General features: G+C 39.1%; 2 protein-coding genes across 11 annotated transcripts in view; one reads left to right on the forward strand and one right to left on the reverse strand.

Annotated features, from left to right (window-relative positions):
• LOC306894502 (adhesion G protein-coupled receptor L3) overlaps positions 1 to 9,170 on the reverse strand; it is a 189,593-nt gene extending 180,423 nt beyond the window's left edge. For all 7 annotated transcript variants that reach the window (XM_079457124.1, XM_079457123.1, XM_079457122.1 and 4 more), the window contains exon 1: positions 8,691 to 9,170. The gene's annotated coding sequence lies outside the window, so the exon portion shown is untranslated. The remainder of the gene's footprint in view (positions 1 to 8,690) is intronic.
• Positions 9,171 to 17,941: 8,771 nt separating this feature from the next.
• The window catches only part of mpdz (multiple PDZ domain crumbs cell polarity complex component), a 35,955-nt gene continuing 26,455 nt past the window's right edge, over positions 17,942 to 27,441 (forward strand). For 3 of the 4 annotated variants that reach the window (XM_079455758.1, XM_079455760.1, XM_079455761.1), the window contains exons 1-4: positions 17,948 to 18,067; positions 21,115 to 21,189; positions 22,914 to 23,083; positions 26,980 to 27,090. In XM_079455758.1, coding sequence (XP_079311884.1) covers positions 21,174 to 21,189; positions 22,914 to 23,083; positions 26,980 to 27,090 — 297 coding nt within the window. In that variant the 5' untranslated portion in view covers positions 17,948 to 18,067; positions 21,115 to 21,173. Of the gene's footprint in view, positions 18,068 to 21,114; positions 21,190 to 22,913; positions 23,084 to 26,979; positions 27,091 to 27,441 lie in introns of all 4 variants that reach the window. The other variant, XM_079455759.1, reaches the window with a different exon arrangement.

Here is a 27,441-nt window from a genome sequence, read left to right on the forward strand (position 1 = left end):
AATGATAAGAATGCATTTTATTTATAAGGTTCTAAATCGTTTAATTCATTAACCAAATTCTAAGATTTAGCTTTTCAATCATTCAAATAACTCTCGTGTATGTTGCAAAAAGTATCGTATGAACTTCTACACACGGGTGTCTTGGCTGTTGCAACACTTCGAAACGTTTTTTGTTTATCTGTTTTGACTCATACCATGATTGCTGTATTTTCAGGGTGTCATGTCAGCCCCAAGGAAAATGATATTGCTCAGAGTTTCCTCCTTCATAATTCAACAGATTTGAGTTCTCCGTTGTTTTATTTAACTATCAATTTAGTTGCGGATGTATCTCCAAAAAAGGAGTAACAGAAACAGTATGGAGGTGTTTAGATCAAATGATCTGGATTTGGTTCAATGGAAAGAGAAACGTTTGACTTCGTATTGCATTCTATGCCTAGTCTATGACATATCTCCAATGGAGACTTTTTTCTTTAGCAGAAACATCTGAGATGCAGGAGCCTTTGAGATCGAGATGTTAAAGAAGTCTCAGCTGTCATTTTTCATTTCTTACCTCCAGCCTCCTGCATTATGTTCCTTAAAGCATCTCCCTTAAAGTCACAAACTACCTACTTTGACCCAATTGCTGCCTGACCAATCAAACTGAACCTTCAACAAGCTGTGACACATTCGGTCTCCGCCCACTGAACGGCTACGGTTAAAGCGTGACAAAGCTGGTAAGAACAACAAATGAAGAGTTACCTCATGGGTAAAAGGGCCTCTGTAAACCAAAGACGTTGTATCTGGGTTTTGCTGTAGGTCCCGTCTCCGACTGGGGATACGGCCAATCGCATCTGAGAATTTTTCGGGTGGCCGGTAAAGGTTAATGTGGACAACACTCTGATTACTCAACCTCATTCGAACAAAAAAGAGAAAAGAAACAGATGACAAGTTTGTGACTCATCCACGAGTTTTAAAGCGTCCGTGTTTTCCTCCTTCAAACCTTCTTGTTGCTTTTTTCCTCCGAAGCTCTTAAAGGCTCAAACTGTCACACTTTCCGTCTCCGGCTTCTTTCAGCGTTCAGCGTAGCGTGCAGGGAGGAATTGTTGATGTCTCTGGTGCTCCACTTAAGCCCAAATAAAAGGCCATTGAAATCTCCTCCCTGATCTCCTGTGACAGGGTGATTGCGGAATAATGTATCGCCGGCTGCGCTCTGACTTACGACCGCCCGAGAAATGCTCACCCTTGACTCGATGACGATGTGAAGCCTTAGCTCGGCCTAATTAACACGGGAGTCCGAGCCACGGCCGCTGCCGATCAATATAAGCCTGGATAGGAGCCACTTTATATCTTCGTGTGGTCCGATACTTATTAAAAAGAAATCATAAACACAAGTAGCTCAATTGTATTTGGAGCGTAAAGGTTGTGGGATTTAATCCTGAGTAACACATACTGATGTATATCTCGAATGCACTGAAATAATTCCAAATGTGCCTCAGTGGCTTGAGGTTGGCACTAGCAATGGCGAGGTCATGAGTTCGATCCCAGGGGATTGCACATGGTCAGAAAACAAATGTATTATACAATTCAATGTAAATCGCTTTGGATAAATGTTAATGTACTATGTAAATATAAATGAAGGTTCCTGTACTAAGCTACTTTAAGATCAAGCTTCAGCAAAACACATCTCCAAAATCATGCATTCTTATGTACGTTCTGCAACATATCGACTAAAATAATATTTGAATCCTTATATGAGTTATTTTTTGTTACTCAGCCGATGCCTTTACTCAAGAGTTTTGCGTTTGCTTTCTTTCTCCAGCATCTCTTTCTATTCTAGCACGATCATACAATACCCTCCAAATTGCTCGTTCACGTGTACCTATCGCCCATTTCGCACTTCTGCCTGACTTGACTGATAGTGTTAGATGCGTCGTGACACGCATTAAGAAATTACAGCCACTTCACTGTTATAGAAGGTGAATTCAGGTCAATTGGTACTTTTTGATATTGAGTTGACCCCAAAAGTGTCCCAATTTACTTGAATTCACCGTACACATTCCATCACATAAATAACCTGATTTAGCCATCATGGAAAGCAAAATGTATGTGCTGCGTTCATTTTAATTTAACAATCAGAATAGATTTAAATAGCAAATTAGCATTCACAAAAAAATACAATTCACAAATATTTGTAAAGTGCTATACAAAATGGACATTGATCTTGCTGTAGCTCAAGATGTTCTGGAACACCGCTATAGTTAAGTTACCTCCAAGTTATCTCCAACCAATAACACAAAAGTAAGTACAAAGTCCGTTTACGGAAGTCGTGCCACTCGGCGGCCATATTTGCAACGCCTTTACGCAGCTATTTACGTCATAGCAAGTGCTATCTATTTGAATGGGGTGAGGCAAACATTTTTTTAATCGTTGGTAAAAATCACAATAAAACAGCATATTTCCGATCTACAATTAAACATGACATGAACTGTATCATAACTTTAGTTTGCTAAGCTTAAAGGGATAGTTCACCCATTAGCCGTGGTTCTGGGGCACCTTTAACTACAATTGATATTTTCCTACTATGGCAGTCAATGATGTCACAGAATTGAAAATTGCTAACATTCTTCCAAATATCTTTCTCTGTGTTCATCAGAACAAAGTCATTTGTACTTTCACTTTAAATTGCCCTAAAAATCACCTTCTTCGAGGTCGCCTCATCTACTGCGCCTGCGCACAGGCTAGCAAGCACCTCACGAGACCCTCGTCCCAAAGAATCATCAGTCTCTACTGATTGACTATTTGCTCGTTTTACTGGAAGGCGGATTTTCCTTCACTAGAGCAGTATTAATATCTTTGGCAAGTAGACACATCTTCTGCAGCATCTCTCTTTCTCAATATCTCTCTCCTCTCTTCACCTCCTGGACTATAGACAAGTCAAGACAACTGATCAACAGGAAAAGTACTGCAGTGGCTTCATGCCCTTTTCAACTCTCTGCACACTACATAACAGACGGATCCAATGCAGAAACTCTACAGAGCTCAAATCTGATACAGCAGAGATGAAGAGAAACCAGGAGAAAGAGAGAGATGGAGACACAAACAGACGAATGGTTGAGTTAGTGAATGCTTGTCTTTCGGTTCTTTTGGTCCAGCCCTGGTTCTGGACTGGCGTTTTAACAGCGAACCCAGAACTTACCGGACATCCAAAAAGTCCATTTGTTTGAAAGTGGACCGAGACCCGTCTCAGTCCGCTTGCGAGTTCGGTAGCCAGCGTTCACATTTACACAAATAAACTGCACAAGCAGTGTAATCGCAGCAGAATTCGTTTTAATCGAACCACCAAACATGCCATATAGTCCCTCATTTGATATTTTTAAATAAAGGCAATTATATTTACAATGTACCTAGTTTGGGTTGAAAGCGAGAAAAGGAAATTAACACGGCCAGAATGATCAGTCTAAATAAAATGATTTACATTTACATTCGGTTCATGTCTGCAACCTGTGCTTTGCATGGATAACACCAGGATAAAAAACACACAGAGACGCAATGACCCGATCTCATTCGCTGCCACGCAAATGTGGAGACAAGTGCAGTTTTAGTGGACAACACAGAGAAAAACAGAGGCTGAGAAACAAGGATGACAACTCATACACGCACACACACACACGACAGGTGCTCTGGCACCGCCCACAGCAGTAAATGTTCTGGCTTGGGTGAGAGATTGGATTTATTTAATTAAAGAGATTTAGCTGCTGTCCCGGCTAACAAATGGCTATGCTAAACACAGAACAGCTGATGACGTCCAAATCAACCAAACACACACAAACAAAAGTGCACAAAAAAACAAGCACACACCCGAAGGCTGCATAATATACCGCATCGATATTCTAATGATATGCAATAACTGAATGATATTAATCCTTTAAAATGTGATATATAGTTAAAGGTTTACCAGAGACGCTGGCATGGATATACTGTGGGCCTACTATGTATACTGTACTATGTATAATGTACCCTTAAGTACACATTTGTAAATAACAGAGTGCCTGTGGATCATTTCTGATGACAAGCAAAAAGAAATTAATTTTAGTATTTTATATTTTAATATAAATTGTTCTATTATTAAACACTAGCCAGACCGTTATACAACACAAACGGGAAGTTAAATGCTTTCTTTTTTGCATTTCAGCATTCTCATCAGCGTCACGCAGCGCTAAAATACAACTTTACCCGATTTTTGTAATGGGCCAATGAGCACCTGCAGTTATTAGCTATAACTTTCCAGCCCTTGTTAGATGGCCACTTAAGACAGTCATCTGGCCTAAAGAATGATTCTCTCTCTCTCTCTCTTTGTGTTCAGCTTTAAGTTGATTTATTGGCATGACAAATATTTGTACTGATCAAAAATACAGCCCATACTGAACATCTCTCTAGTGACGAGGCTCTTACTTGAGAGGGCACTATTTCATTTCTTACTTTTAAATGTGGGGTGTACGTTTTGTGCATTTTGTAAATTCGTTCCTCTGTGTTTGTCTGCCCTTTCTGTGTCCACCGAGTCTGTATCTTCCAAATCACTCTGCAGCGTTGTATTATTTTTTTCAAGGCCAAAATGTATTGTATTTAACTGCTGTTATATTAGATTTTTCTTATATGTGATATCACTGTGATTCATTTGTGCTTTCATTTGCTCTCTCACACACACATTAAGTTTTCACGCTGTGGTTAACCCCGGGGTTAGAGGAAGAGAAACTTAATAGCGTTAGAAACATTTACTCAGTGCCGTGCATGTCATTCCAACTGAATGAAATGATTACAGCTTATCATATAGTAATGATTTTGAAATGCCAAATTTTGATGAAGACTAAAGGTCTCATGGAAGTTGTTTATATGACTATATTTTAATTCTTTCAAAGTCGTCGGGTTTGTGTGATGACTAGACTGCATTTAAGACATTTTTGACTTCTTATGAATTTTCCTTTTGTCTTGCAAAGAATAGAGAAACTAACATGGGTTTGAGTCCATATTGAATTTTGGGCAAACTATCCCTAAATTTAAGAATTCATGGGCTTTGCTATGTATTCTTTTATAGAGGTACTTCTCTTCTGCAAGTTAGCCTTGTCCGCAACAAAAACAGTACAACAACGCAGCCAAAACTTTCCACCAATCTCCGACACACAGAGTTTCTTCTACAGCCCGCAGAAACAAAGGCCATCCGTGTTTATAAATCTCAGAGATATGTTGCTTTATCAGTCTGTGAAGCAAGGAGTCTCGGCTTGCGCAGTGGCCTTGAGCTGAATGCAAAGTACGTCTAATCGCGCCGCTCCTCAAACCGCCCGAGCGCCCTCATAACTGATTCCAGGCCTGTGAAAGGCACACAAAAGTGGCCCTGTGAAACGAGCCGTTTCTCGGTTCACATCGCCGCAATGCAGAGCCATTATTTAAAACAGATAAAGACTTCTCGTTCAATTGTGTCTGTCAGGAGGAAGAACGAGTGGGATTTCCAGCCTCCGGGCCGTTGGATCGGCATGTCAAGAGCTCCGTCTTCCAGCAGAGCAAACGATATTAAATCATTATCCGTGAGGTCGGGAGTATTTACACCGATGCCAGGATGCATACTGAAGTGCCGACGTCTTATCACATGATACAACAGCGAAATCCATGCAATACATTGAGAAGCAATAGTGGAAAGGGCAAAATAAATAAAAAAACAAAACAGTCAAAATCTAAAATAGTCCGGTAACCAAGTCATTGTTGATATTTTTTAAATCAACAGATTACATTTTTAATATAACATTTGTTATAGTAACTAAGACCCTGTTCGGACTGACTTGACAATTGCGCTTTTTACTAAAACAACGCTCGCAGCATTTGGTTACAAAAAGCAGCCGAACGTCATGACTTCGTATGCAGTGTCTGTGGCAGAAGGCAGCGTAACGGAAGACTATATGAATTATAAACAGAGAGCCTCTTTGCAATAAAGAATCATTTATCTAAGAACTACAATACTAGTTTCTAAATGCAATCAGAAGTTGTTGAAAGTGAAAATTAAGCTTACATTTATACATAACTATGTTGCAACGGTGCTTTGGCCGCCATTTATTTTTTCGTGCCTTCTCGACCAATCACGTTCAACGAATGTTGTTATGGAAACGACACGTCTCTGTCATTGGTTAGCTGTGAAAAGGAGCTTGACGAACATTTTTCAACCTCAAATGACGCTTTTTGAAAACACGGTTCAATCCTGTAAAACAGACGCTAGCAGCTTCAAAAAAGAACTGGCCTAACTTGACTATGACTAAACATATATTATGAAATTAAACATTGTTATAAAATAGTACGATTTGCAGTAAATCAAATATAAGATTTTGTATATACTTTTCTAAAAATAAAATTTCCAGAGAGATATCGTAATTTATTATTTTGGCCCTGATAATCGCGAAGGAAAATCAAATCCTGCGGCGGCCCTAATTTATAGTAGCGGAAAATAAATCTTTATGTTGTACAATATCCGACATAAAGAATGTTAAAAAAACCTGCAGGCTGAAATCGAAGCCCCAGAGTGCTGCAGCGAATTAGCGGCCAATGAGATCGGCCCATATGGAAACAGTCGACAAGCTTCTAACGAATCCCAGGACTCTGTGTCACCTGGGCCGTGGATTAAAACGCCCTCTTATAAATCGTTCTCATTAGGCCGCGAAACACATGGTGGCCATGGCAAGCCTCAGCCCCCGAGGGACGGGCAGAGATGCACAAATTCATTTCAGCTGTTTGGGAGAGAGAAAAACATCGAGCGACCAGAAAAGCGATTTACCGCCTGCTTTTCAGGGGAGTAAATAGCAGATAACAAAGGAAACGTGAACAGACCGAGTTATTGGATCGCTGTAATAAATTGCTTTCAACAATTCGCGCTCGCACGTAAACGAATGTTGCATTTCATCTGGAAAATATCCAGCGCTGAACTAGGCAGCGAGATGCTTCGCGATCATACACGCACTCATAAATGACGCACACCGCAGGTCAACCCCCTTGACCCAACACTTATTGATTAATGTGTTGCGATGATTTCATTTGTGACCCGTCCGGGTCAAAGGATTCATGGGTAATCAATCAAGTCTCCGAGGAACTGCAGTGGAAAAAATGAAGTACAAGCCTGGGTTCATCAGCGGGCTGAGGGGGACACCAACAGGGTGACTGAGCTAATCTTATTTAGACCGAATGAACGAGCACGCACACAGGAAGCCACTCGACAGCGCATTTCCCAAAGCTCTGGGCCCGGATCAGGTGACTCCGGCCGACTGCCCGCGCTGTGTGAAGGAGTTAATGAGAAACTGTGTTTTTAGTACTGCCGGGTAACACTAGCGGTATTAACACGCATCCAGTGCCTGCTCGGATAATGGTGCTGTTGTGTACACCGTGCTGGTTCGCATTAGGTTGAATAATGCGTTTTTGAGGTCACCGTGAAGGCTGGTAACTGCAATATTCAACCAGACGTCTACTCAGCACAGAGATGAGGTCAGCGGCACAGGAACACCAACAGATGCTTACCTAGATATCGTAATAATACGACCCTAAAAAAGCAAAGAGCAGTAGTGAAGGAAAACGTTGATATGTAGTTTTCATTATGAGCATAATTGAGCCAAAGGCAAAGACGTTTTGCAAGCAAAGCACAGGTGGGCAGGCAGCGAGGCAGAAGGAATTAAACATCTCGCTCTATTCAGGCATGACATCAGCGTTCCGGATGTCAGACGGAGAGATGACTCTGTTAGTGCAAGTGGACACACACAACCATGTTCAATAAACAGCAGATGACAGATCAGGGCCGTTACTGGCACGGTTACATTCTGTAACTCTCCAAAATTCTGGTACAAACCAGAACCGTGCCAAACAGGCCACTCCAAAGAAATGAGCAAAAACCTCAATAAGCGAGTTCCAGTTTTAAAAGAGGACACAAGGTGCAATCACTCCTGTTCTCTGAACAACAGGAATGTTCACCTGAAAGCAGGTTACAAGGGCGCACGCATGATGCACTCGTTCATTCAAGCTCCCTAGAATTTCAAGCATCTTTGGAAGGAAAGCAAGCGTTAAGGGTGAGACTATAACAGATGGCCCCTAATGTCCCCTCGGAGGCTCCTGATAAAGGCCAGCCTCGATTCCTTACAACAACTACAAAAACGAATACGCCGAAGCACTGCGCAATAAACCCACCGAGCATAAAAGCACGCGGTCTCGTGCGAGATCACCACACGGCAGTTTCTCCGCAGACTGCGTCAATTCTCCCCGTTTCTCGCCAGACGTTCAAAGTGAAACAAGTTCAAACGGGAGTGAATTCGATTTTTTGCCACTAAACAGTGGCACGTGAAAACAGTTATTCGGCAACGTTACCTTGGGCACGGACGCGGTGGATACATAATGGAGCATTGCGGTGAAGGAACTTACAAGAACAAAAACACATCAAAACAAAAACAAAAAACTATATTCTGGGCAAAAGCCGTTTGACAAGCGAGTCACTCAAGGCTGGCGATCACCTCTGTCCTAATGTGAAGGAATGGAACATGACAGGTAAACAAAACACTTACAAAGGTCGTCTCCAATTATACCCGTTAAAAACAGACGGGCGCACATATACCCAAGCATCTATTCAAGAAAAACACTAGACACTGCTGATATTTCTACTGTCCCTGTGCGCAAAAATAGCAGGTTGAACTTACCCGCGCCTTCGCGCAGCTCTTGGTGATGAAGGGGTTTCGGAGCGCCGGTGCGCGCAGCCCGCACACGAGTCTCCGGACACAATCGGTCTTTAACGCAATGAAACCGTCCTTGCGCGCAAGTATAAACAGTGATACGCTTTCTCTCTAACGCGCTCTGTGATGTTGAGTCCAAACCGACACAATCAGGGTCATCAATGTCCTGACATCCGATTATTTTACAGCAGCTACTGAGCGAGAATAAAAAGGCTCCTTGTTTGGATCCCCATCATGTGTCTGAGTGCCACCTCGGCACGCCGTGTCCCCATCTCGCCAGTCTTCCAAAGAAAGCGAATGTCAGAGAGCAACAAATACACGCGTGTACATCCAGAGTTCTCCAGCTGTATTTGCTGAAACAACGCGCTGGCGAAGTCCAGGTGCAGCTCCGGTAAAGTGCGCCGATGTGCGTACGGTGACAGTCCGATCTCAGCGCGCACTCCGACTGAAATGCGGGCTACGGGGGGTTGCCAGATAGTCGTGCGTTGGAAACCGATTACGATCGTGAATGCAAATTCCAAAATAGTAACAAATAACTCATTTCTTTATACAATTTCTTTCATAATTTCGAGGCTAATAAACAAACCATTAAACGTTGTATAAACCCCACGAGAATCAAATACGATCAGACAGGGTCTTCTTTACAATCTACTAGGTCACAAAATCTGAAAGGGCATTTTGTGTTAAAATCAGTCTCGCTTTAGACTAGAGGAACACAAAATAATCCATGGAATAAATGCACAGTGACCAAAACTCCATCACAGTGCAGTCACAGCGAGACACATTTAGGCTACTCCAGACAGAAGAAAACAGAAATACAGAAGCTAAATTCACGATTTATATACACAGTTGAATCACACCGCTGTTGCGTCGAACTCCTTTGAATGTATAGACTCCCCTAAAGAAAGTTGAGTTATTTTGACAAACATCACGTTTGTTCCTCAAGACAAATGTCCTTGGGAGAAGAGATTCTGAGATTGCATTTGGTCAGAGTGAGTGGATGATTCCTGAGAAAATCTGGCAACCCTGTTCTGAGTTAAGATGCAGCTCGACCACAATAAAAGGTCCAGAGCTCCCCCTAGCAGTGAAACACAACGTTGGGAAGAGAGCATTAGTTCACTGAACTCGACAGCTGACTCTGAAACGAGTTGTTCCAAACGGCAAACAATCCCCAATCCTAACTCCTCAGATCAAATCCTCAGTTCCTGTAGCTCAATTAAAATAGCATTGCATTTGCAGCTTGAAGGTCATAAATTCAGCTCTTGGCAACGCATATAGGCCTACTACCTAGGCTATACCTTAAATGCACTGTAGGTTGCTTTGGAGAAAGGTGTATGCCAAATGCGTTTAATGTAGCCTGACGTCATGGCTGGATGACAGGGTTAAAATTAAAGTGTTGTTAAGCCAACGAAATGCACAACCTACCAGTATAGAAAACATACGCGCTCGATATATACATGATAGTTATGGTAGCCCACTGGGCAAAAATTGTGCTCGGGTATAGTGTGTGAATGCCATATTTCACAATGGCATTTGTTAACCCTTATTTATTTTATGGTAGCTGTGAATTAGCTAGAATTATAGTTTTATTAAATCAACACTGCATCTAGGCATTTATAGTCTGTCTGATATTTGACCTGTTTTTTTACTTGCACAACCTTATATGTTTTGCTTATAAGGTAAACATAATTATATATTTCTATTCCAAAGATAGTTTGCATTGCGTTTGCAAGACTTTTAAAATCTGAATAGATGTTTTTACCGGACATCATATACTTGCAGACTTTTAGAAAGTTTTAGATAAACACACTGACTGAATAATTCCGCAGACTGGTACAGACTTTCTGCAACAAGTCTAGACTGAAAATGTAAAAGTCTTGGATGGTAGCTTTATCTTCTAGAGTCTGTTAAACTAACTTAAGTTGTTTTAAGATTGCTGTCTCAGCGCGATAAAGTTAGTTTTGGGTGAGATTAGCCTGCCAGTCCTGGTTTTATACAGGTAACAGTCTTACACAGATAGTATTACCGTTCTTACGGTTAATAATATTCCCTCCGTGTATACAGACGTTAAACATTTACTCCAAAATGTCGACACCTATTGTACGGACATAACTGATTTTATTATTTATTATAACGTCACTACGGAATAGGTTAAATATATGAATAACGTTCAATATAGTCGCAAAGTAGAATGAAAAAAACACGTATGATTTAAGTACATTTATTAATAAATTATTAAAAACATTCATCAGAAATATACTAAAATATGTATCATGACTTGTAAACCAAAAGTAACTGATTAAATACCTTTAACACTTGTTTTCTGTCTTGTAATTTAGTTACTCGTATACATTTCTCACATGACTCTTCACTGGGGGTCACAGTGAACTCAGGTGATATGGTGGATTTCAAAGGAAAAAGGAGGCCATGAATCTGACTTATCATCTGGGGGAAAATGTGGAAGAGGTGAAAGCATACTACATCAGCACATGTGACTAAAATGTGACAAAATAAAAACATTGACCTGATGGCTACAAGACTGTTATTGTTATAAACTGACGAGTCAACAGCAGAGAGGAGGATGAGTCAACTCAAAGCATCCTTTCCACAGAGCTTATTTTGGATAATCCAGAGCCACAAAGCGACACTGGACATCGTTCTTGGCCTCCCCATCATTCCTGGAAAAACACAAAAAATTATAATTATAATCACATCTTCTTCAACTTCTTGTATACTGTCTATGTTTTTAAATGTCCCTATATCATCTTGCTCATTACATTTCGTGACCGCTTCAGGTCTAGTCATCTGATCCAAACCTGTCATTAAATGACTGTGGGGACACCTGAATGTAAATGTAATGGTACGTTAACTCTGGAACTCGGGTCTTTGTGACTCCCATATGTTCTCACAATATTAACTAGGGATGTAACGATTCACTCAGCACACGATGTGATGGGATTCATGATACTGATGTCACATGATTTTGACTACGATGACCCTCCTACTCCCCTTTAAAAGTAAAAGAAATGTGTAAGTGAGTCATTTGTTTGTTTAAAGTAAAGTAAGTACAGTATATTTCTAAATATAGAAATAGAGTAGCCTTAGCTCCATTCCTAGCAACCTACAACAACCTTTGAGAACTGGACTGCAGTCAACTTCCGGTCTGTTTATCGGTTTGGCTGAATTTGAATATTTCTAGCAGAGCAAGTCAGGTTTAGATTTTTTATCTGTTGCTATTTGATATAAAACATGATGCCATGTATCTGAACAAGATGTCCATGACCGCTGGTATAAAAGTAGGTTCACAACAATAAAGAGCTGGTGGTATATTTAACTGTGGACATGGGGCACTTTTTTATCCCTGTGTGCACCAAACCTATCTTGTACTGTTGCTGCCAAAAAACAATTTTTCATTTCATATGACCATAGACCCCCAGAGACCCCAGTCCTGCTTGACGTTCCAGTTTGGCCGACTCACATGGTGGAGTTTGTTCTCGCATGGGAGCAGAAGATTTGTTTCTTAAACAGCGTCCCAAACAACTTGTGGTGATGGAAGTGCAGTTTTCCTCTATTTTATTAAATGCTTTCTGACCCCAAAATTCAACTGATTAATGCAAATTTCCATCTGCGCTCTTTGAAGAGTCTTTGGCCACATGCATTCTTCTCCTCGATGTGCATTGATACAGTATAGACACCCGTCCTGTTTCAAGAAGATTTTATACATCTCCAGTCCATTAAAACTTCTTGATCATTGCCCTGATGTTGGAAATTAGAATTTTTATGGTTTTCACTATTTCCATAAAGCTATTTTGTATTTCGTGTAGCTCAACAGAACTATATTGCACATGAGAACTATATTCTTTGGTTTTATCCATTGTAATAAAGGATTAGGCTTTGTGTTACTAATATTTATTCTCCTGTGCAACAAGAAGTCATGACTGGACAATCATGTTTCTACACAGAAAGAAAATATTTTGTGCACTTAGATTTTATGAAAAGAAATTATTAAAATATGCTTAATATAATTACGTTCCTGTTTTTAACAAAAAAAATTAAAACAACTGCATTAAGAGATTGATTTTCAAGATGAATTGTCCTTCTAAGTGTTTTTCGGTAAAAAGAAAGACCTGTTCGTGTTGTTTTGTGTTGATTTATCTTTGAGATTTAGGAGAGCTTTGGCATTATTTTTAAGCTTGGGTCTTTTAAGTTGTTACCATTGTTTTACTAAAAAACATTATATTTCAATATGAAAGAAAGTGATCCGTTAAGTTTGAGTTAGACACATGATTTTTTACTTTACTTTAAGTAAAGTTTACTTGATATTTGAACAAAAACTAAATGAATTTAATAAGTAGAATTGACTTTATACTGGTAAGTAAGTTGTACTTGAATTATAGCAGCAAATTTACTTTTGTGCAAATTGTTACGAAAATTTTAATTAGTTTATCCTACAAGTTCTTTTTTTCAGCACCTTGGTGTGCTAAGAAAATGTAAATATCAATGGGAATATACTTTGGAAATATTTTCCTCAGAATTTCTAAGGGTGCCAATAATTGTGACCATGATGTACTAGAGAATCTTTTTGCATAACTTTATATTCAACCCACTTCAAATTGTTTTACTTTAAATACATTTTGGAATATTGTAGATAAAAAAATAAAGGATCAAAAGGAGATATATATATCTCCTATATATATATATATATATACATAAACTATATCCAACATATTATCTTATCTATTCTCAATTTACAGTATGCGGGGGTAAATTATTAAATGGGTTTACAGGGGGGCGTGGCCATAAAAAGGTTGAGATCCACTGATGTAAAGAATACATCAAAGCCATAAAAAATGAAGCAAAAGTGTTTTTACACACTCTTGTTATTCCCCAGAATGTCCGGCAAAGTATCCTTCTTCACAGTCAGTGATGAAGAAGAGGCTTCGGACTGTCTGGTGTTAAACTCAATGTCTGCTTTCGGGACAGGTGCAGTCCATACACATCTTCAAGACTGCAATCTGTCCTAAAAGAACTCTTCACCCCCTGCCCCTGTGGAAAAGCCGTTGAGAACAAATCAGAGTAGAAGAATAAGACATCCAATGACTGAAATCAAGAGTTTTGAAAAATAAAGAACCACGATGCTTAACTCTTTGCCGTAGTGTTCTTCTCTCCTCCTTGTGGGCTCACTCCATTTACAGTGGAGGATGAGGAACATTTGCACGTTTATAAACTGAGAGATGTATGCCTAATAATACAAGAAATCGTCCTTTAGGTAGATTCAGAAAACATTCAAACATTAATAATTTGATAGAGTTTGTTCTACTCACTCAGGTTCAGGAGCTGGTGTAGGTGTGATGGGTGGCTTGGTGGCTATTTCTGGTCCACCCATCTCCCGCTTTTGTGCAACGGCTGTTAAGAACAAATCCGATGAGCTAAATGACACACATGTTCATCTCCAATTTGGGTTTTGAAAAATAAAGAGCATTGATCCTGTGATCTACACCTTATAATACAATGAAATGTACTTTGAATACTGTTTCGGCAAACAGTTGCACATTTATAAACTGAGAGAATTTGTTCAAGGTAGAGAAGATGGTGCAGGTGTTGTGGGAGCCTTGGTGTTGCTCCACTCATCCTCTCCTCTATGGAAAACCTGTTGAGAACAAATCAGATTAGATAAAGGAAACTGTTCATCAAATGATTGATGAATCTATAAAAATGTAAAAAATATAAGAGCATTGAAAGCAGTGGAAAAGAATGTAATAATTAACCCATGTTGTTGGACTTCTTCCCTGCCTCAGATGCTTGAGATGACCTCATCTCAATGGTAGAATGATGACAGCTATTTTAAGTATCGTTTCTACACACGTTCATGCTGTGTATAAATCAAGAGAATTGCTCAACTCACTCAGACGGTGAAGGTGCTTGGTTTCTGCATACACGAGAGCCGCTCTTCTGACTGAAGACTGAAAACTCTCAGCTGTTGAAAACGAATAAGAGAAGGTCAATGACAATTAATCATATTTAGAATTTTGGGGGACTTTTGGTGTACTTTTACTCATGCAAAGTTGTTAAACTTTGTATTGAAAATAATGATTTATTCTAATATTTTATTTTTAAAAGGAATGTCATAGCCTATAAGCCTATATATTAGCCTTATTTTAGTAAAACAACGACAATATCAAAAAATGGATAGTGATAGGTCAGACGTATCACTCACAATCAGACATCAAGTATGTAACAAGTTAATAAAGTGTATAAATAAAGTGCACGAATAAAGAAATGAATAAATACCCACATAAAAGCAACAAAGGAAAATACTTCGATCTCAAAAATCTCAAAACGCTGTTCTGAAACCAAAATTTTGCATTTCTGTGTAAATCAACTCAGAGTTCAGATTTTACTTGGTGTTGGTTGAACCTCCTTATTGAAACAGGCCCCAAGACGGCTAAGTAACAAAACAACATCATAAAGTACCAAAGGCAAAAGTGGGTAAGAGAGATTATACAACAAAGCATAAATTCAGCCTGGTCAGTCGTTGGTAAATAATTGATGAAGTCAACAAATCTTTGAACATATTGTAGCTGGTATGGTCCCTAATGGCATTTAAACGAAGTATTGTATCTGCATATTCATATGCCACTTGTCTCCTTTTCACATCCTGTAACATCCTCCAGTCAAAATAATACTGTTCCACCATTCCCCTGAACTTCGGCAGGCCTGAAAACAACAGATAAGAGATGTAAGTTAAATAAATGCGTACAGGTCAATAACAGCCCCTATAAAAATGAATAACGGTTTTAACACAGAAACGATAGTTTCACTATGGTTTTGAAAAACAAACCTCACCGTATCAACACATTTACCATGTTCCCACTACAGTAACCATAGATCAACCATAAGGTTTAAAATGAAACTATGGTACTAATGGTGATCAAACCAGGAAAAACATGCTTTAATAAACCATGGTCAATTTCCGGCAGTACACGTAGTGATATTAAAGTAAAAACTTTCTATCGAAAGTAAAAATATAAGCTAAATATTTAACTTGCAGCAATATGTTTTCATTACTCATGAACTTCAAATGTCATGGCTTTTTTATGGCAGACCAGGCATGTGGCGACGCACTTACGGCCTATAACACACATGCGCAGAATACCAAAAAGACTTGCCAGAAGATCAATATCGCCTGAAATTGCTGGTTTCCATTGCATTTTTTTAGTAAAAAAATACTCAATTGGTTGAGAACTGATGTAGATGTTTCTACTGGAATACAAGCTAAAAATACAGTTTTAGTAATAAGGCTGAATGTTTCGCATTGCATCATGACAGAAAATCTCTTTCTTTCTCATGCATGCTGGGAGTGAATGTGCCGGTGTTGTGTTCATCCATGTCCTGGATGGCCTCTTATAACGTACGGCAATAAATGTTGAAGTTTGTTGTTGTGTCTATGATTTCTGACTCCATTGGGAAAGAGTTAAATTTATGTGGCTTATGTGGTGAGATCAGGCAGATGAACACCAGGCAGAATCTCAAATGAGTCTTGGTAGGTTTTTACGGTACACTTGATCTTTTCATGATAGGATATGGGATATCCAATTAGTAAAAACACATAAAATAACCAAATGTGAATATCCCCTTATCGCCATTTACTGTCTGTAAAGTGGGTTTCTTGATGAGTCTCCCTTGAATTTTGAGAAGAGCTAAACGAAAGGAAAACAAATTGCTATCGATCACAAGTCAAGGTTTGCTAACAGTTTGCTATATGTACAGTGTGAGCAGCACACGTTAAACTCAGCAAAATGGCCACGTGTCACCCGTCTCATAGTCTGTGAGTTATTGCCTGAAATGGATTCCCACGATAGTCCACCCCGTCCCATTAGTCTATCTGCCTAAGTATCGTATGAAAATGATTCATGATTATTAATATATGTGATGCATTGATTGGATTTCTTGATTTGCTTGAAAGATCTGAAGTGTTCCAAAAGTGTCCCTCATCGCACACTTTGAAACCCTTCGAATTGCCGAATGTCCAGATCTTGGGGTGGTAACGAGCTTTCAAGATGTCAGTCTTGCCCTTCAGAGCCTGATTTATGTCGCTTGGAACATAGAAGTACAGCAAGTTTACACAGCTTCCCTGAAATACAGTTAAGAGTCATATCACAGTCTCATAATAACAAACTGACCCTGAAGAAAAAAATAACGCCTCTGAACACATTGTTCTGTATATTATATTGCATTTCTGTCAGTAGATCCTCCAAAAAATTACACACGGGTCCTTTGAAGAACGATCAGAACATAAATGACCATGTTAAGCAAAAATCTGTGCTTTTACGTTCCAAACGGACAGGTGCGGTTGCCAAATAGTTGTAATCATGTAAACAACTTTACAGTGGATATACTTAACTGCTTTTGAATGTATTTTTCATCGACTGATATTTATACAATACTCTTTAAATAGTTATATTTAATGCATTATAATTTACCCATCATATTAAAAAAGGCCCTTCACAATAGAATAAACTTTTTGGCTTGATGATTCCACGAAGGACCTTTAACATCTGAAGAACCATTTGTAGTGGAAAATGGTTCCTTGAATGATCAAAAGCGAGAAAGCAGCTTTTCTGACTTTTTTTTCAATTGAATTCAAGTTAAAGGGCAAGTTGTTTGCTGAATAATCTCAATATTGGCCAAAATAATTATGATTATGATTTATGAAATAAATAAAGCAGATCTTCTCTGATGTACAAAACTGGTCCAATGCATGAGAAAAAAATAACGAACAATGTAAAGAGATACAAGTAATTATGGGACCGTTCTTTGTATCAAGTATTTGTATGAAAATAATACAGAAAAAATATAATCTTTAATTTCCACCTAAAATGTGGTAACATTAAAACATAATGTCTTACGTTTTTTGGTAATGCCAAGGAAGGAATACGAGACTATCTTTTGCGACATAATACTCTTAAAATAACTTTTCTAGCTTCGAGACCGCTGATATTATGGGTTGTTCGTAAATACATTTATTAAACAAATAATATATTTTGCGCGTAACATTCACATTTCAGTTCCACTACGTCAGCAACAAAAATAAAACGTCATGTTATGATAAAACCTTCTAAAAAGAAGGCAAAGCTGACGTCAGGGGAACTCCTTAAAGTTTTGTCAGACGCTCGGAGTGTTCTGTGGGTCAGTTGTCATGGCAGCCACAGAGCGGCGCGCGCGCGTACGAGAGTGCGCGTGTGCGTTTGCGTGTGTGTGATGGGGCGGCTCCGGTTTCAAACACAGCGCCCATCTTTAACCCAACAGCACCGGACAGTCCCGCAGCGAGATCCGCGACTCCCGTAAGTTATCCTCCGTCGAACTCTTTCGTTCCGTCGGCTCTCTTTGATGCTCTCCTCATCTGATACATTGTAACGAGCGCGCGTTTGACGGATTCAGGCATTATTGGATCGACGCGAGCGGCGGCGCGCATCGCTGTCGCTTTGTGCGTGTCGTTGCTTAAATCGACTTTTCTGCCTCTGAACTGCGTTTGTAAACTCTTCCCGTCGGTCTTCGTGGCTGCAGCCTGTTGATCCTCGGTCTGGACGGGAAAAGCGGATTGTGTTCCCGGCGGCGGTAGCAGCAGAAGGCCTGTGAATAACAGAGCCAATAAACGGATCTGCGAGTAACGGGACACGAGTTAAGTAATGTATCTGATCATGTGAGTCGAGCGTAATATTCATATAAACATAAGACTAGAGGGGTGTCCATAACATCACCGAGACTCTTTAAAGTGCATGGGATGGAACATTTATACATAAGAGTGTTTATTACACTATAGACGATAAAACAAAGAGACTAAGTTAAAACACGCAGGCCTTCTAAAATGCATTTGTATAAATACGTAGCAGAGATGACGTCCCTCGGTTGTGTGTCATTGCATTAAATGAAGGGTTCTCAAAGTTAGTGTACTTTGTTACCAGGGAGACAGCGGTGTCACAGATGAGAGCTGGAAGTGAGACACGAACTACAAACTTCCTAACTTTACTACGTTTAGGGTACCTGACAAGCTAACTGTAAACCGAATGTCATTTTCCACAACATGTATACCACGAATGTGATAAAAACACATGGCAGAAGTTATGTTTCTTTTAAAAATGCTCAGAAAACGGCTTTTGTTCAACAAGAGTGTAAAAAGTGCTTCTTAAAGAAGTTTATGTCAAGAACCTCATTCCTAGGCTGTGGGCGAAGAGTTCAGAGATATGTTAGTCTTTATCCCTTATCAGTCGCAGTATCATTCCTCGGTTATTTCAGTCGCGGTGAGTTTATCAGCTGAAAGTGACAAGCGGAGAGTTCTGCTCTTTGCCAGCTTGTCAGATCCACGTTTCCTGCAGCTGCTTTGGGAGAACGATTCATCTACTAAGGAGATATCTTGTCAGCTACACCCGTGTTACTTTACACGGTCATTTTGTATTAGGCTACTTTATTCCGTTGCACAGAGAGACATATAGTAACGGACTCAAAACGTGATGTTTAATGTAAAGATCGTAGACAGTCCTTTAAATATGTTCATCAGTTATGGACGCTTCTTTTCATTATTTTTTCATGTTTATATGACATGAAAATTTTTATTTCGCTGTTTAGATTACAACATATCGTGCACTTTTAGCCGAATATGCAATACAATACCAAAAAAATTCAACATTTAAATTATTCTACATGCACGGTAAAGAACACAGTTATCGTTATTATGATGATTTTTTTGTGTTACTGTTTGATCAGTTTCGTGAAAATATACGCAAATGATACTCTTTCTAAAACAAGTGCCGTTCTTACTACATTAAAAAAGTAAAGATGCACAACGAACCAACAAAAAGTAACAAAGAATACGTGTATTTGTATTAATCATGGTTCACGTTTACTCTAATGTTAATGTATGAGACGAGAGCTGGATCACGGGTGTAGTATCCCAGTTTGTGTTTATTAAAACAGTGTGGGGGTGGCCACAGGAAGATTGTTAAGCCTGACATAAGAGCATTACAAAGCCAACAGCAGGTCTAATGTATAGAGGCCATTGAGTCCAGTGCACAGGTATGCTTTCATACTCTAATGAATCAACTGTTTCAACAAAAAGTTCCAAAACCATCATGTTGATCAAATGTAGCTTTCTGAAGCAATACTGTTTTTATAAAAAATAAGGGGAAGGGTGTTGGGGTTGGTGGCTGGGTTTGCTGTGGGGTGGTCGAAGATGCGTCCCGGCGCTTGATGCATTTTACTTTCAGTTTTAAAGTTCGGCAATTTTCAGGAACGGCAATGGTGGGCTCAATATCTTTCTTAATAAAAACACAAAACTATGAAAATGTACAATGAAATTTGCTTATTTGAAAAAATAGATAATAAACGAAAATAAAAGCATTTATTAACAAAACAAATAATCACGGCACACATTGTGCAACAAATAAATAAATAAGAAGGGAATACGAAATGAAAAACGTTTATGTAAAATAAATAAGAAAGGAATACGAAACAAAAAACGTTTATGTTAAATAATAGCAAAGCACTGCCTTTTTGAACAATATAAGAAAAATAAATTTAAACCTTAACCTGCTCTTGACAACAGTGCTACATATTCTTCTAACTCTTACATGTTCTTTGCCTGAAAAGCCTCCTCCATCATCTTATCAGTCAGCACTTCACTCTCCTCAGATGATGAATAGAATCTGACTCCTGCTGCTGATCTTTGCCGCGACACATTCCCCTTACGCTGAATGCAGTAGCCGCGCAACTGTAGTTTGGTCTTAAACTAAACTAAGGGATTTATGACTAAAATAATAAAAAATGATGGTGGGGTCGGTGCCGCGGTGGACAAGTGATGTAATCGGCAGGCGGGTGGACACTGTGTATCACCGGTGACACAGACTATCGCAAAAAGCCTACTGGGTGACACGAAAAAACGGGGAAATTTGTGTCAGTAAACACAAAGAAATAGATCGCGGTTCGTGACAATGTCACGAATCCCTGTGAGACTGTTGAATGGCAGTATTTATGGACCTCAGGCTAACAAGTGTATCTTAAAACGTAGGCCTTTGCCGTGCCCCATCACCATAGGAACCACTGGGATGGTCAGACAATGTTTCTGCCTTCATCCGACCCTGCCGTCACCTTATCCGAAGCTAGCGTCTGTAAGATTCGACACTAGTTATTTGAGTGCAAACCAACACTGATCAGCACTGTATGAAGACACATCTTTGCTTTCGATTGGTCTATCAACCAGTTTTGATAAACCTTCACACAATAAAGAGTAATCTGTAAAACGAAACTCGTCGTACTTCTCCACAAAAAGTTCATAGTGATGAGATGTACCAATCATCTACTGTAAAAGCTCAAGATGCACGTGTGTTGATTTCAGGTGCGAGGCCCAGGTTATAAAGCAACAGAGAGAGGACAGAAATTCAGTGGACAGAAAAGATGATTGAAACAATGGGTGAGTTTATATCATTTGTTTCTTCTGTTTTTGGACTCTGCAGGTAGGTAATTGGTTAAATAAACCACAAGGCCGTCTGTGAAGGCAGTGATGGTCTTTCTTGTAAAGTAGAAAGTAAAACGTTAATATAGACCTGAGAAAAGCATTTGTATTGGGATGCTATTAAGTTTGATATATTGTTCTTTATTGCAGTAACCTTTGTAATCTCAGGCAAAAAAAAATTAGGACAAACAAATAACAAACTGCACAAGACAATGTATGGAAAGGAAGATGTTACTGAAAATTGTTGCTTGTGGGCAGTTTAAAGTCAGTGGTTTTGTGAAGAGATACAAGGTTGTAATACTCTCACACACATTGGTTTAGTCACACTCCGTTTGTATGGAACGACCTACACTGAGTCAGACAATCCCGGAGGTTACAAAAAGCTCCTGAGCAGGAATGCAACGACTGAGTCCCGCTCGCCAGATTCCGGAGCTCAGCCAGGTGTTAGCCAGGCATGGCTAGACAAACCAGAGCTGAAAACAGTCAACCCCACCTTATAACACACACACACACACACTGCACAGGTTGATTTGTCAAATAACAAGTTTATAAAATGTATTTGATTAAAAGGATACTTCATCCAAAAATGAAATTCACATTAAGTTTGATTGCCTGTTCTGAACCCTAGGCCGATTGCTCCCCCTCCCAATGCCCCCACTGGACTGGGTTCATATTATTATTTTTGGGTCCGAACCACGGGTCTTTTAGGTCATCAGCCTGGAGCTGTTTACCCTGTCGCTTGTAACGACGACGGCGGCAAAATGCATAACATTGCTCCCGTCACTTTTATGCATGTTTTTGAACCGTTAGTTTCCAAAGCTTCAGTACACAGCGGAACTTTCGTCGGTCAATGTACTGCAAATGCTCTTAAGAACGCTGAAGGTGAACAGAAATGAATAGCTCTCTGCTTGGAGCGCGCCAGTCACGTTTGTCGGTTAAAGTGAGTGAAACACACACACACAGACCTCCCTTTTTAAGCGGACTCCTGTACCAGGGCCAGCCCAAGCCTTTACAGGGCCCTAAGCAGAATTTAATTTGGGGGTCCCCCTGTGCCCCAATACAATCGACTATTGTCAATGTTTGACTATTTGCACACTTTAAATCTAACACCCAATTCTATTAGTTGTAGCTGTGTTTGGGATGTAAGAATGTCATAAACAATAAAAAAATACATAAACCTTGCATTACAAGTGTATTTTTTTGTCAAAACATGGGTTTGCGGATGCACAACTGGGTTCGGAAGTCAGCCAGATGCACCGAAATCTGACTTTAATCCCGGGTGCACACCAAAAGCATTATCGTTGTTTTGTTGAAGACAAAAGAAGATATTTGGAAGAATATAGGACAGCGAACAGTTCTGGGGCACTTTTGAGCACCCTTGTAATTTTGGGAGTCAATGGGGGGCAAAACCTGTCTGGGTATAAGCATTTTTCCAAATATCTTTCTCCGTGTTCATCAGAACTTAGAAAATGTAACACATTTGGAACAACTCGAAGGTAAGCAATTGATGACAGAATTTTCATTTTTGGTTGAAGTAAACTTTAAAGTTCAATACTGACCAGAGTTCGTGAGCAGTGCAAAATGCTGTCTGTTAATCTATCGTAATTCCTGAGGTGAACTAACAATGAAAAGCATGTGTTTGAAAGCATTACGTTGATTTTAGTGGTGTTTGCGTGTGGCAGATACCCAGGGTTGTCTTCAGGCATTGGAGAGGTTACAGGCTCGCCTGAAGGAAAAGGGACCAGATGTTCCTGCCGAGGAGAAGCTGAATCTCCTGAAGACGGTCCTGCAGAGTCCTTTGTTCCACCGAATCCTCGCCCTGCAGAAATCAGTACAGCATCTGAAAGAGAACGTAAGAAACAACACACTACCGCTCAAACTACACTACCCACGATGCAGTTGTGATTGGCACAAGAACACCGACATTACATTTATCTGCATTATCCAATAATTAAAATTCTGTTTGACTATGTCTTGGAATCGCGTACTACCATTTGCTCATACTAATTCTGCTGTGTAGTACTTTATTTTGTAAACAGCGGGCACATCTTCAGAATGCTCATTTGTCAAAAAAGTTGAATCCTACTGTTTAAAATCCGTCCCTTTTGTTCTGCAAGTTGCTAAAAATGTGCGAAGTATGGAGTGCAGCATGTATGTCTATCCAGTTAGCTTGTTTAGACCGAGGTAAACTTCATAAGTCGGGCAGGTTTAGAGGTTTTTGAGCTACATTTTTGTGTGCCTTGGAGAGTTTTATGTTGGCAGCAGGTCAGTCTCAAGTATGCGAGCTATGCAGAGGAGTCAGGAGTAAACGAATGAAGCTTATCAACTCCCTTACAGCATTCTCAATCTCTTTTTATCTCCCGCCTTACTAACATACTTTTGAACCACAGAGCATAACATTGTTAATAGCTAATGTCGGTTTCGAAGCAAAAATGACCCACACTACTTTTGCAACTCATTTTGTGGGTGGTTGAAGTGGTGTTATACAGTACATTTACATTTAAAGTCCTCCTGTAGTGGATAATTTTATCACTTAAAACTCATCTTTGAACATCAGAAAAAGCATTTGGAAAGGTTTTTTGCTGTGGTAATAATTTCTTCATGCCTTAAAAATAGCTTGAATGTAACTCTACACTCTTGCTTTATTTCGGAATACGCGGAACCATACATACAACGAATGATTGATGCTTAGCGATAAGTTATTATTGCTTTAATTTAATTTAAATTGATTAATTTAATTAGGAAGTGACCGTTTTGACTCGTTGGATGCAAACGGTGCTTATTCGCAAATGTTTTATGCGATATTCCAATTTTGTCCGTAAGGTAAATTCGCAACTTTGGATGGAAACCCGGCTAGTGACTGAAGCGAAGAGCTGAACACTTCTCTAGAAGACTTTTCTACTACACATAACCTAATGTAGCGCATATAAACAATATGCACGATTTCTAGTAATGGTTATAAATAGTTAGACCTGGAAAACTACAGTTAATATTGTAATAACGAAAACTCACACTTGATCGTAAAGTATTGAATTGTGTTGTGATATGCACACGTTATTGTGCCTATTGAAAAAAGCACAAAAAAGTCCCACATTATGAACTATTGATTCAAGTGATAGTTCACCCCCCAATGTTTTTGTCATCATGTACTTACCCTCTTGTCATTTCATACCTGTATAAATTACTTTGTTCTGATGAACACAGAGAAGGATATTTGGAAGAATGTTAGCAAAGATTCTGGGCCATCATTGACTGCCATAGTGGTAAATGGCAGTCATAGGTGCCCTAAAACAGTTTTTTGTGTGATTTTTGTATGATGTCTTAGAACTGAAAGTGTATAATATCCTTCCAAATATCTTTCTTTGTTTTCAACAGAACACAGAAATATATACAGGTTTAAAACAACCTAAGGGTGAGTAAATTTAGACAGAATTTTCATTTTTGGTTAAACTATCCCTTTAATGGACGTCATAACACGCCAACGTTATATACTTAGAATTGTACTTCAAAAGTGTAATATTTTGATTACATGCCAGAAATGTAATACTTCGGTTTGTTTAAACCTTCAATGTTAAATATACGTATGCAACTGTAATACTGCAATAGTGACTGTATTTACATAGGCACTCGAGTGCCACTCGTCTGAGTTTACATTTATTCTCAAGCCATTTATGTGCCGCTTTCCTTGCACACTCGTACTCTTCAAATTCCAATACGAACCCTCAGACAAAACCTGCATATGTTAAACCGCTTTTTCTTAATCCCTTTAACAGCATTTACACTTACACGTTTTCTTCTTAGCCCCTTCTTAAGTGTGTACTGTATATATAAAGATGGTCAGTTACGATTGTCCTACCGAGCTTTCTCCCCTGACAGCTTGTTTATGCCAACAAGTGGGTCTGGCTTTGTCTTTGTTACTATGGTAACCAGAATAAGGAAAGACAGAGAAAATGACTGGGGAGGGGGAAGAGAGACAGAGGTAAGTACATGTGTGAAGTGGAGCGGAAGTAATTTCTGAAATGTGGTACTCCACCGCACTGAAGGCCTAATCCTCTTAGACAGGCACACTAACACAGTAACACATACAGGCTCTCACAGAGTTTATGGCTTAGTGCAGCCGAGAGCACGGCTCCTAATCTCAAGGGCCTCTGGGAGACGTTTATGAACATTAATGTTTACAACAGTAAATTGAAACGGGCTATTTTATCTACAGGAGGCCTGTATGCAACCTGTGTCATTTCGACTCGACCAAAACAGCAGATGTGTTTTTAATAAATTAGTAACATGAGATAAATAAGATGGGTACCCTGCATAACCGGAGGTTAAGACAACAACAAGGCCAAACCTGTAGTGACTGCACGGATCTATGAAAGATGGAGAAAAAACAAGCTAAACCATGTAATAAAAGCAAGGAAAAGTGTTCATTTAATAAATCAAACAAAAAAGTTTGGTTAAGAATAACCTTAATGTCTTATTTAAAGACGCAGTCAGTTTTTGTTAATTTTGAGTACGATTTGTGATTTCGAAATCACTTGACCTTAACCCACGTAAAAAAAAAGGGAAAGAAACCTGCAATTTCATCGTGCAAACAGAGATGGCGATATAGGGACAAAAGATATGGACGACAACTGGAATCAAAATAACAATGAAATATTTTGAAAACTATACTGTTATCATCTCCGCGTAAACTACAAAAATATTAATGTCAACATGAAATCAAAAAGACTATTCCTATTTTTCTAATAGAATATTGCAGTTCTTATTTTAAATAAATGAATCTGTGTGAGACTTTATTTTGTTATGTATGTGCCCTAATAATTGTTAATCGAAATCTTAAAATGCGTTTTTGGTGATCCTTCTGTGATAACCTCAGTCAGAGGGAGTGGCAGAACACTTGTTAACTCCTCCCCTCCGACGATCAGTCTGTTGTCAGTCCAATCAATGACACACCCACTATTTATGTCATACGATGTCTTATTCAGAATTACGGACCGTTTTAATAACATTGTAGTCACTTTTACATTTATTCATTTTGCTGACACTTTTGTCCAAAGCGATATATTATACGCTCTTCTACTTACAAGTAGTAGAGCATATAAACATTTTGTCAGCACGCTAAACAAGGCCATGCTACTATGCTACATGCTAATAATTGTACATCGTTGTCGTGTACATGTATGCATTTTTGGCATGCATAAATAACTCAACTTTTAACCATTAATTTTCAAGTGAAACTTAGTGTACATGACACTTTTTCTGTTATTTTCTGTATCCACACTCACTTGACTAACTGTCAGCCTTTCCACAAACTAACTCTGTTTATACAAGTGAATAAAGTCATACTTGCATTCTCATTGTCAGCTTATTGACAGAATGTTTAACTGATTTTGGATGAAATGCTGTGGATAAAATATAAACGACAAAAACAGCAAACATTGTGGAGAAAGGATTGAAGAAGTGAGTTTTTTTATTCACGAAGAGATGCGTTTAGGGCTGGCATTACTGAGATGGTTTATGTGAGATGATTTGCACTTCAGAGACGTACTGTTGATCCAGACCGAGAAATAAAAAGTGAATTAAGCGGCTTGTAAATGTAATGAAAAACATGCGTCCACAGATGGCTGGGATGGCAAATTATCCCCCGAAATGATCAAAACAAATAAGAATCCCACACATTGTCAGAACAATACTTGGGAAATGACTTGTGTTTATAGCTTAAACTTCACTTTATCTCTTTGTCTCTCGCAGGCTCCTTATATTAAGTCCGATCTGAAAGGCAGCCATGATGGTTTTTCCGCTCAGCTCAACGGGCAGCCTTCACCTGAAGAATTCGAACACATCATTCATTCAATGGCTCAGGTAACACAGCAATCGCTTGGTCAGTAGAATCCAGTTGAGTCCAGTATTTTTCTTTGAAAATAAATCATTCGGGTCCTCAAGTTTTCCTTCGGAGATGATTGGAACAACTTTCAATGGCAATGCCATTAATACATTTTGTCAATTGGATAAAGTCAATTTTAAGATAGTTCACCCAAAAATGAGGTTTCTCAAACAAATTTATTAGACCCAGTGTATAAGGTCTGTGCCCTAAAATAACAGTTTTGCTTATTTTTGATGTCTCTGAAATGGTTAATCGACCGGTATGTGTAAGCTCTTGAGTCAATGTAGTATTTTTATTGTTTAAATACAATTATTGTTATAAATGAAATT

This window comes from Barbatula barbatula, assembly GCF_947034865.1.
Source record: "Barbatula barbatula genome assembly, chromosome: 1".
Classification (NCBI taxonomy): domain Eukaryota; kingdom Metazoa; phylum Chordata; class Actinopteri; order Cypriniformes; family Nemacheilidae; genus Barbatula; species Barbatula barbatula.